The sequence below is a fragment of the Nilaparvata lugens genome, chromosome 7 (assembly GCF_014356525.2).
Source record: "Nilaparvata lugens isolate BPH chromosome 7, ASM1435652v1, whole genome shotgun sequence".
Lineage (NCBI taxonomy): Eukaryota > Metazoa > Arthropoda > Insecta > Hemiptera > Delphacidae > Nilaparvata > Nilaparvata lugens.
In genome coordinates, this window is record NC_052510.1 from 30,344,733 (window position 1) to 30,357,347 (window position 12,615).

The 12,615-nt window shown below is 34.1% G+C and overlaps 1 protein-coding gene across 6 annotated transcripts in view; it reads right to left on the reverse strand.

The window, feature by feature from the left end:
• Nucleotides 1–12,615, reverse strand: part of LOC111046376 — a 104,858-nt gene that overhangs the window by 27,376 nt on the left and 64,867 nt on the right. For 5 of the 6 annotated variants that reach the window (XM_039432505.1, XM_039432506.1, XM_039432507.1 and 2 more), the window contains one exon: nucleotides 1,643–6,724. The exons of the other annotated variant lie outside the window; for it this stretch is intronic. In XM_039432505.1, the coding sequence (XP_039288439.1) occupies nucleotides 1,643–6,724 (5,082 nt within the window). The remainder of the gene's footprint in view (nucleotides 1–1,642; nucleotides 6,725–12,615) is intronic. 6 annotated transcript variants of the gene reach the window in all.

A 12,615-nucleotide genomic window follows, 5' to 3' on the forward strand; every position in this document is an offset into this window, starting at 1 on the left:
TGAATAAGACAATAGTGAGGTTCACGTTATAATACCAGTGTTTGATTAGCAATTGTATTGCTATCGTTATTTATCATTCAACAAAGCGGGTAGCGCTCTCTTTCTTGCTTTGCTCTGTTGCCAGATTGTTTTTAACAATGTAGAAATAAAAACACAAATTTGAAATTGTCAACCACTTTTTATTATTATAAATTATTATAATATATACAGAGCCAGGTTTCGTGGCTTTACCAGCCACATCTTCAGCTGTTAAAGCCACGAAACCTGGTTCTGTATATATTATAATAATTTATAATAATAAAAAGTGGTTGACAATTTCAAATTTGTGTTTTCATTATGGAAAAGTACCACAACATCACTCACAACACAACACATCAATGTAGAAATATAATTAAGCATCAAAATATTTAATCTTAATTATGAAAATTAATTATGAAATCATTGAACAATATAATTTCTGGCTTGATAAAATATAATTGATCATTTTAAACAAGAATGAACAGTTAATATTACATCAATAAACAGGTATCAGTTACCCTCCATAGAAGGCATTGACAAGACAGAGGATCGGCGATGTTGTTCTTCTATCTTTATCCACTGTCATTACAGCGTGAACATCACTATAGGAATATTAAAATGTTTTCAAAGAAATTTAATTATTGTTTTGAAAAATAACACGAGGAAAAGTAGCCAGCTCAAGCTAATGCTGAGCTCAAAGTAATTTTAATTTGTTCTGTTTTGCTCAAAAATTTTGAATATAATCCCCATACTCATCTAATCTGAAAGAGTAAAAAATTCTAAAGCAAAGTGTTTTTTCTAAATAATGGATAAATATAATAATGACCATAAGGCTGGGCGTACACCGATTAGTCAAGAAAAGACTAGTCACGTTTAGTCACAATACTTCACATAGTTGCTCATCAAGACATGTCTATAGTCTGTGTAGAATAAGTTGAGACTTGGCCCTCCATCCAAAGAAATTACAAGGTTGCCAATTCGTGTAAAATTTCAACTTTTTCAAATTTTCAATTCAACGTCAGAATTGGATGTAGAATATTATCCCCCCCCCTCCGATATCCTAGTAGTGCAAATCCTAGGAAAACCTAGTATCCTAGTAAACTTTTTTAGTCATGTCTAATTGCAATGACTAATCAGTGTGTGTTGCGTCATAAGCAACAATGTGAAGTATTGTCACTAAACGTGTCTGGTCATGTCTTGTCTTGTCTTGACTAACTGGTGTGCGCCTAGCCTAACAGACGGTTTTTTATAATTACTATTTGACTTCGACCGTAAATATGCGGACTATGGTTTCTAAGATTGAAATACCTGCTTCATTCAGTAGAATTCTATCAAATTAAGTGATTTCTGTTAGGCCTAAAAGAGAATGAGGAAAAAATTTCAAAATAATCTCACAAAACTCAAAATAAAGAATATTCAAAGAATACGATTAGGACTGCAGAAAACAATAATAATTATTGAGATTTAGTTACTACAAGTGGTCAGATAAGAATTCGATCTTGTAAAATATCTTTTGAATTGAAAATGTTGCATTCGAGATGGCGATATAAAAACACACAAGATTAAAATTAGGATACAGTAAATTGAAATATTCATGTAATAATACTACTACTTTGTGACTCACAATTCGTGGAATTAGAATTGGACTTTTCAGGTCAGCATAGATTTGTACATGGCTCAATTTATTTTCCTCTTCTAGTGGATTTTCTGAAGAAAGCGAGCTATCAGACAGAGACAAATCAAACAGCTGTTTGGCCATCTTTCGCTCCAAAAACGGGTTCAAGCGCCAGTCGCCCAAGGTCAGATTCGATTTGAAATCATCCAGACTGTAACTATCCGTCAAGTTGCTCTTGAAGAAAAGTGCCAGCGATTTCTCAACAGGCATCAGTTTACTGAAAGCACATTTTTCGGAAAATATTCTGGGATCAAGAGTGATGTTCTCCAACAGGAAATTGATTTGCTTGTCGTTATTTTTTGGGGTAGCGGAGTTTTGTCTTTTCAAACAAGTTGATAAATGTTTGAAACAAGATTTTTTTGATTTGTCATTTGAGTTTTGCTTTGAGGAACACTCACCATTACTGCAGTTACAAATAGAGACACTTAATGCACCTTGTCTCGAGTCGCTACTAGAATCATTAAGTTTTGATTGAGTTGTGTCACTAGAATTTCGATCCGAAGTGCTTTTATTATTCAGATATTCTGTCCGTTTTATCATTTTTCTCGTAGTTATCTTGGAATTTGCAACAGTAGCTTGGGGGATTTGTGAGCCTGATGGATTTGGACACTCTTCCAAAATACAGTCATGTTGTGTTGTTGGTTCAGCATCCTTTGACTGCTGATCTGCTTGATCTGAAGGAGCACAGCAGCTATCTTTAATATCTCTGGAGGCAATATCTGAACACACTTCTTCTTCAGGATCAGTTTGAGATTCTTGAATAATACCACCATCTTCATTCGATTCATTCAAACCACAATCATCACTTGATATTACTTCTTCAATCTCAAGAATACTATTCAGCTTCCTCGAACCACAATTACTATTCACATCTTTCATCTCAAATCTATTATTCAAATTGCATGAACTAGGACAATATTTTGATTTCGCTTCTTCCAACTCATCAAAGTCTGTCTGACAATCTTTAGATTGAGCTTCTTTAAAGTCTGTTTGACAATTTTTTTCAGAAAATCGTTTTCCAACGACTTTCCTTATGCTTGATCGAGATTTTTGGGTCTCACGTTCACAAGATTGTAATATTCCAGAAAATTTTTCTGATTCAGATTTACAATTATTTTCAGAAATCTTCAGATCATTATCAACAATAATCTCAGATTTTCTATGAATTTCTCTTAAGCTTGATAGTGATTTCTGAATGTCACTTTCACAAGGTTGTGACACTCCCGATGCTGAAGATGCTCCCGATTCTGAGTCAGGTTTAAAATTACTTCCATCTGAAGTACCATTGCCAATAAGGATCTCTGACCTTCCATTTATTTCCCTTATGCTTACAAGAGATTTCTGACTTGAATCTATCTCTAATACTAAGGGAGATGTACAATCCTTCAAATCACTGGTCCTTTCTTTTGTTTGTACACCAACTGATATACAAGACTTCTGGTCATTCACATTTTTCAATAATTCACACCTATCTTCATCTTCCCTAAACACAATATCTGATGAATGTATTCGTCCAGATTTGGTTGTGTTCTCTTTCTTAGTGTCTTCAACACTAGTGTTCATACCACTTGAACTTTGATAATCACTGGTTGTGGCTATTTGTGTATAACAATCAGGCACTGATTCATTCAAATCGGCACATTTTGATTCTGAATGTTCTATTTCACAATTTACATCAGACAAATTTTGAGAAGAAATTTCACTGATAATAGCACTCTTAGATTCTCTTTCACTTTCACTCATACTTTCCCGATATTCTTCCACTGAATTTGGGGGTGTTGGGCAACTATTCAAATCACTTGTTTGTAAACCAATTGATATTTTTGAATTCTGAGCATCCAACTTTTTCGAAGCACTGCATTTTTTGTAATTTTCATTATGATCAGAAGACACTGACCTTTCAGGATCTCTTTCAGACTCTCGTAGATTATTATCAACTTCATTCAACTCATTTGATTTACAATTATTATAATTGGATTCAGCTTCTGTTACAGGTCTATTTTTTAATTTAATGATACCACAAAGATAATCAGATAATCGATAGTTAGATGAGTCCCTTTTCGTATCGTCGCATTTTGATTTAGGATTGACCAACTTATAATTCTTCTCAGAAGAAGTCTGATTTGAAGTATCAGGGTTTACAGGAATGTCGGAATTTCCATAATTTTTTGTTATAATTTCTTCAAATTTGTCAATAACGCTTTCCCGAGATGGACTTATTCCTGTTACTGATAAAGTTTCACACTCGTTTGGGTCACTGACACTTCCGTTAGTTTGAACACCAACAGAAATAAACGACTTTTGGATATCCTTAGTTTTCCCAACATTACATTTATTGTTTTCATTCTCCTTGAAACCAGTAACTGCACATAATGTTCCATTGGAATTTGCATCAAACTGCTGCGTGATGTAATCAACCAAGTTCAACTTAACTGGAATAGTACTACAATCCTTAGCTTGAAGTGGATCATTTGAAACTATTTTTTCTCTATTCAAACCTTTCGATTCTAGATTGGATGTAGAACTAGGAAGGATATTTGTAGATGAAAGTGGAATGGACGATTCTTTGTTTGATGATACATTAGAAGAATCTGTATCATTCGAAATTGCCACTGGTTCCTCACATTCATTCTCATTGTCATTATTGTAATTCAATGTTGTTTTTGGTGATTTGTCTATTTCTCTTGCTGTTAGTCCCTCTGTTACACTATCTACTGGAGTCCAATTCTGTTCTAGCGCATCACTAGATTCCATCACTAGTTCATAAATTGATTTCTGTTCATTTTCACACGGTTTCGAACTATCAGGAACACTCTCAGTGGTGATGTGTTTTGAATAATTATTATAATCCAAATCACTACTTGATAGATATGATCCTCTGTACTGACTGTCTCTCTCCCCAGGGCTGAATACTGGCTCACTCAGGTAACATCCCTCAATTGAAACAGCCTGGCTCCTTGACTGTGGATCAACCAGTTCAGAATTTGTTGTATTTCCTCTAACAATAGTTCCAGAATTCGGTAGGCGATCCTGACTAAATTCGTGGGAAAAATTTGAAGATTTATTGGTGAGAGCTTTTTTTAAATATATTATTTCTTGTGATGATGATTGAGGGAAAATTTTAATGTACTTATCAGTATAGTCAACTCCAGATACTTTGTTCGAATCAATGATTGTATCTTGAGGAATAACTACTTGACTGAAATACTCTCTCTCAAATTTGTCGACATCCAGACTCAGATCAAAAACTTTAAATAAAATACTGCTATTTCCATCACCTGATATTTGAACACTATCACTGTTAACAATAACCATCTCTTCAGAGTATTTTTTATTTCCAAGGTAATCTTCTGAATCAGAAGCTGGAATATTTCCACCTAATTCTTGTCGCATTTTTTCATCATTGTTAGCAGTACCTTCCGTCAAATAATTGTTTGCCTCTGAATTGTATAAAAAATGTTGACGAACTTCACTGAATTTGCTAGAGTTTCTCATTGCTGAAGAATGACTGTGTAAACTTCGAGAGCTACTCGCCCCATCTATTACCCAACCAGACGTCATGTTCTGTTGTAAATTTGAATTTTCAACACTTGAAAATCCATTCCCATTGTATCTTCCAAAATTATCATTCTGTTGCTTCCTATTTGAGCATTTTTCCTTCATATTATCAAGTTGTTTCTTATCATCTTCAACATTCTTTCTATCATACCTAAAACGATTCTCACCACTTGAACATTTTTGTTCATAATCCAAGACTGAGTTGAGATCAGTTTTCATAAAAGGTCTCTGACAAAGAGGAGGATCTTTGTCACGAACATAATATGATTTTGGACAATTTTGTCCACGAACTTCGTTCCAAGTGTCATAATTCTCTTTGCTAGAATTATCGTTTCTATTCTGATTATTAGACGGTTTTGTTTTAGTTAGAATATTTGATTCTTTTCTATTATCATCATAACTTCCGGAGCATTTACAAGCACTTTTTGAGAATTCAATCATCAATGTTTGAATAATCTTATGCATTTTCAAAACATCGGAATTCAACTTCAGGATTTGCTTACTGCACGAGTGAACACACTCTGTTGTATTTTTCAATTCATCTGATAGAAAATCCCCATTCCTATTCTGTTTAAAAATGAATTGCAACATTTTGCTGATGCGTTGACTTTCACCATGCAAGTAGAGAAGATCTCTTCTAATTTCAACTAGTTCTTTAACCAGGAACCTCATCGCACACCTATCAATAGGACATGTCTCCTCATTACTAGCACTATTTATGGTTGAATTTTGACTTGGAATGTCATTTGATTCATTCTCAAGTTCACTATTCTCAAATTGGTTCAAATTTCTTACCAAAACTATTTGTGCCTGCAAATTATTCAAAATATTTTCCAAATCTTTACCAACTTCCTGTATAGAACGCAAAATTCCTTCTACTTCAAATTCCTCTTTTGATAAAATAGTTCTTACTTTTGACAAACAATAATATTTTCTTTCAATTCTCATCAAATCCGACCCATTAATTGATTCTTTGACGGTTTCTCGATCACTTCTCGATTCATCCAATGATCCATTTGGACTTTGATCATTAGGAGGAGGATCTAGTCTACAACGTAAATCACACTCTATATTTTTTCTAATTTCACACAATTCATTTCGAATGCAGTCCTTTTCCTTTTTCGCTGTAAAAAGATGTTCGAGTAACTTCCTATTGTGGTCTAAAAGCAACGACAATTTTGACAGGTATTCTTTGTCCAGATTTATTTGGGCAGCATCATAGATATTACAAAATTTGTTGTAACAATTTGCTTTGCCATCATAAACTTTATTAGGAATGCTGTTTTTGCGTAAATTTACAACTCCCCTACAATCGCACGATGATGAATTGCTGTGAGTGCACCGACATTTCCTGTACTTGGAACCTTGTTTCTTCATGCTGCTTCCCAGATACGATGATCTCTTATCACAGCTAGATTTTGGTAGCAATTTACTGGCGTTCTGATTCTTTTTCATTCTTGAAACGATTTCATCCTACAACAATTTAAATTTTTCTAAGAAGCTATAACGTGAAAAATCTCTATTAAAATTTAACATCTATAACTAGATTGAACGCGTGTTCAAATATGATGCAACACAAGAATAAGGTATTAATGTGATACTTGGGATTAGATCGGCTAGATTAAAAATATTATACGGTACATTATTTCTTTTTTAAATATTTCGAATTTTTCAGTATCAAAGTATAAAAAATAATCACGAATCAAAAAATCTCTAATCATGAAACAAAAATAAACTTGGACTAATGATTATTATATATATATATATATATATATATATATATATATATATATATATAACACTCAACAGAAAACACAACACTCAACAGAAAACACTTTTAAGTTTTGTAATAAAAACATAAACAGGATACACACGTACACACGACACGGATAGATTAAAAACTTACATTTAAACGAAAATTTTCGTGTTTAAGAGTTTTTAATCTATCCGTGTCTTGTGTATCCTGTATATATTTCTTTTAAACCAGACGCAGACGTAACTTCTACGATTTCTTCGATATGCGTGTATAATGCTGATGATATTGAAAAGAAATATATTATGAGTTTGTGTTCTTCTAGATTTATTTATTGATTGGTTGATTTGAATTAGGACTTCATCAATGGGACTCTAGTGATCTTGTAGTAACATTTTTGGGTCAATTTTTATCGTGAGAAATTCATTTTTCAATTGAAAAATAATTTTGTCACATTAAGATTTTGCTAACTTGCGTCCGGGATGATGGGCAGGGTTGAGGTACTCTCACGGAAATGTATTTCCGTTATCGATGGAAAATACTCTGGTATTTGAGAATATTTCAAACTTGCATTTTCCTTTCCCACGGAATTATGCTCTGTCTCCACGTGGACCGTCATCTCGTTGATGGAAGGGGAACATAATCTGCGTGGAAACTCTTTTCCAATCAAGCCGCGGCACAAAATTAACGTGGTTAAAATGTATCATTTTCCGCCGTGGATTAGTTTAGGCTGTGGAAATAAACTTTCTACTGGTGATATTTTTCAAAGTTTTTCAATTTGTATATCATCAAACTATCAAAAGTTTTCTCAAGAAAACATTTTTTCCGATCATTACTTTTTGTAAAGTAAGATATGAGCACCTAAAGTTTAAATTTTTGGGACAGAACATTTCAAATTCGGTAAGAGATAAATCCATGAGATTAGGAGGATAAATTTTTCATGGTATTGTTGATTGAATAAAACAAAAATTTTTTCTGAAAATATTTATTTTTGAGAATTTTATTCAATTTTCCAAAATGACCAAAAATAACTCAACTAAAATTTTTTAAAAAACTTTCTCAAAAATTGATATTTTCAGAAAATTTGTGTATTATTCAATACACAATCAACAATACCATGAAGAATTTATCCTTGGGCCTCTCGATTGTGTATTTTTGAATACGTTTTCATTGAGAAGTAGTCGTTATATATAAAGTTGAATTCGCACAAATTTATTAGTTTTTTTTGGATTAATTGGAAGAGAACTTGTTTCAATTGTTTAGTGATAATATCAGTGAGTCAACAATAGTGCAGTGAAAATTCCAATAGTGATGGATTTATAATCTGAACGATGGCGAGTGACATATTTTGCAGCTCATGTTTTCAACCCCAAATTGATAGAGTCTTTGATAATTAATTTATAGTAGTAAAATGAGTAAAGTGTCTTCGTGAAAAATTAGAATTGCAAATTGGCCAAATCTTACAGTTTTCTTGACTTTAGAATATGCAATTAAATGTTACAGATTATTCTTTGTCCAAATTTTAATTAGTTTAATTATCTAAATAAAATTCACAAGTTGAATAGGAAGCAAAATTTGTTTGTTTATCAAGCTAGTCCCATGACTCACTACCTCCGTGAACAAAGCCGTAGTGCATTCGTGAGACGTCAGCACAGGTAGGGCTCCTACACCAATAAAAATTCATTGATTTCAGCTGATCTATATCAGCTTGTGTTTTACTTTTGAATTTCGCATGGTAACCCGGAACAGACGCCAAAAGTTAAATAGTGACGAACAGGGTTTGGAACTCAGTGATTTAAAAAACGAACTGTGTAACGACTTGGTGATAGAATTCGCGATAGATATCAGAAGTTCACTTGCGAGTATTGCAGATACATCAACGGACAATGCGGTGGCTGAAGTGATCCCGCATATTGTTGAAGTCCTGAATAAGCTGCACAGTGTAATTTCGGATAATAGTGATCTAAGGAAAACGCTCAAAGATATATCAGATGAGAATGAGTCGATGGCGAGGCTTCTGAAAGAAGAGAAAAATAAAAGGAGCATTTTAATGACTGATTAGTGTATGAGGAATGGGCTGAGAAAGAGAATAGAATGTTGAAAACTAGTATTGAGGTTCTAGAGGCGGAAATAAAACTATTGAAAGATGACCTGTTGAACAAAACTGCGATAATTGACTTGATAAATAATCAAAATAAGTCAATGGGACGAGTAAACGATTTTAGTAAGCCTAGTGTAAACAATCCTGAAAATGATTTTATTAGGCCAAGAAATACGAATAAATCTAAAACTTTTTGTATAGAGAATAATGTTATTCCAATGAATAATAGATTTACTCTGCTTTCTATGGAGGATTTGTCAGCTTCTGCATGTGAGACGTATGTAAATGAATACATGATGGGAGCGGAGGACCACCAGTGTAAACCGCCAGTGAACCGACATAAAAATAGAAAACAGATGGGCATTGATGAAAGGAAAAATGAGACTGAAAACCTAACTACCGGTAGGAAGAAGAAAAGATTGACAGTTCTATCCGATAGTCAAGGAAAAGAAATAAGCAAATACCTGACTAATATAGGAGATGAATTTGAAATTTTTGTATATTCGAAACCAGGAGCAAAACTCAAGCATATAGTTCAGGACGGTTTCAAGTTTATCAGTGATTTCACAGAAGAGGATTTTGTTGTTGTGATGGGGGGAACTAATGACTGTCATCGTAATGAACCCTATCAATTGTCTGTACTCGAGGGAATAGAAACACTTTTAAAATGGAAGCTGAACTAACATTCAGGTTTACAGTATTCCTCATAGATATGATGCACCTGAACTCAACAGAGATATCTTTCATGCTAATTCCGTTCTATCATAGACTTTGAATGATTATAAGGGTGAACCGGGTCGTAACTTCTTCTTAAGGTGCCTGTCCGTTTCGAACGTTGGCGATCATATTGGCTATGATGACTTTGTTAGTTGCACTCCGGAACAATTGAATGGAGGGTTTTCCAAACCAGTCTCTCAGGTTGGCCAGCCAGGATATTCTTCTTCGACCTGGGGCTCTCCTGCCTTCTATTTTGCCCTGCAGTATGCTTTGCAATAGCTCATATCTGCCCTTATTGTGCATTATGTGGCCCAAGTACTGCAACTTCCTGAATTTTATGATGTTAACCAGTTCTGGGGCCATATTCATCCTCCTCAACACCTCCTGATTGGTAATCCTATCAGTCCATGGTATCCTCAGGATTCTCCTATACAGCCATAACTCAAATGCTTGGAGCTTTGCTACTGTGTTTTGCTTTAGAGTCCATGATTCAACACCATACAACAGTACTGAGTACACATAGCACTTCAGTAATCGAATCTTTGTATGCAAGGTGAGGTCATGGCTCTTGAAAACAGACCCTATTGTTATGAAAGCACTTTTGGCTTTTGCAATCCGACACCGGATCTCCTGAGAATTATCCCATGACTCATTAATCATAGTTCCAAGGTAGGTGTATTGTGCGACCCTATCAATTTTCGTCTGAAAATGGGTCGTAACTACAAGGATATAAACTGCTTGCTCAGGAGATGGCATTTCACCAAGCATGGTCTTCATCTAAACAGGAGAGGAAAGGCGGTGTTAGCAAAACATCTACTGGCACAGGTCACAGAGCAGATCAACGGAAGCAGCTCCACGTAAATCAGTACAAATAACGCTTCACGACTTGTCACAAGACTCTCCCATCCGAGAAAAGCCAAGAGAAACTAAAATAAACAATAGGCAACATTTTAATGAGAATGGTGATCTTTTAGGCTTTTAGCGAATCAACAGACATTGAAAGATAGGGTCTCCAGGTGTTCTAGTTATATCTCCACTTCAAAAACTAATGTGAATACCACGGTACTGAAAATAAATCACCAAAATGTACAATACCTGAGTTGCAAAATTAATGAGGAAGATTATGAAATATGTGTTTTAACTGAACATGGCTGTAATCAGCATGAACTTCTGACAATGAAAATCTCCAATTATAGATTAGTAAGTAGCTTTTGCAGGGAAGCACACAAAAGTGGAGGTGTATCAATCTACTGTAAAAATAATATCATTGAGATGACATAAATTGGTTGGGTAAATAATTTGAGTCAGGAATTGGATTTTGAGGCTGCCGGCTGCTTAATCAGTAACATTGGCCTATTGGTTATTGGACTCTATAGGTCGCCAAAGGGTGATATAAATTTGTTTTTGGATAAACTCGATTATCTTTTGAGTAAGGCTTCAGAAAAATACAAAAAAATAGTAGTACTGAGTGACCTGAATATCAATTGGAATTCAAATGATGCAAACACAAAACGACTTGAGGATATAATTTGCTCATTTGATATTAGGTATCTTATCTCTAGTCCTACAAGAGTAACTGAAAACACATCAACTCTCATTGACTATGTCTTGACAAATGTTTCTCCAAATGAATGTAATGCCACGGTTGTGGATAATCTCATTTCTGACCACTATGGTAAGACACTCCTTTGCAATTTCCCTACCAGTCTGAACACAAATAAATGCACAACCAAATCTAAGATTGGTAGACTAGTAACCCATCGGTCAGTAGTTGAATTTAAACACCTACTAGCGAAAATTAATTAGGGTGGATTAGAAACATATGAAGATGTCAATGATATGTGGAACTTATTTTTTTCAGAATTTATTAGAATGTCTCAACAAGGCTTGCCCCATAGTTAAAAAAGTATCTAAAATATCTCAGAAAGTTATTGCTATACCACCTTACTGCAAACAGCTAAAAGACGACATGATTGCCGCATCTATCCTTTGCAAAGAAACAGGCTCAATTCTCCATAAAATGTAATATACAAAAATTAAGAAGCAATATTATAGTGAGATTGCAAAGCTTAAATCAAACTCTTATAAATATAGAATAGATAAATCAGAAAATATGTCCAAAGATGTGTGGAAAATTGCAAAAGAAATCTCTAACTGCGATCCTGATAAATGTGGAAATGTAATTGAAATAATTCAAGATGAAAATAAAATCAATGATCCTTGCCAGCTAAGCAACCTTTTGAATGACTTTTTCTTGAACTGTGATAGTAGGACTAATATTAACAATTCAAATGAGAACAGTAGGTCCAACTTCAATACTCAAAATTCTATATTCTTAGCTCCAACTACTCAAAAAGAAATTACTGACTATATTAAGTCTAAAAAATAAAAGAAGCAGTGGTTGGGATGAAGTCTCACCCTGGCTGCTGAAACAATGCTATGAACCTCTACTCGATACATTAACAAAATTAATCAATAACAGTCTTGAAAAAGGCGTGTTCCCAGAGTCACTGAAGCTATAGTTAATCCAATTTATAAAAAAGGGAGTAAGACCACCATTAGTAACTACAGACCAATTTCACTTCTATCTACTTTCAGCAAAATCTTTGAGAAAATACTCTACAACCGTTTTGTAAATTTTTTCTCAAAAGAGAATAAATTTAACAAACTTCAATTTGGGTTTAGAAGGGGCTTTTCCACAATAAATGCAATTTCTGAGTTCACCCAAAAGATTTACGAATGCTTTGACCAAAATAAACCTATCTCAGGTACGTTCATTGACCTTTCAAAGGC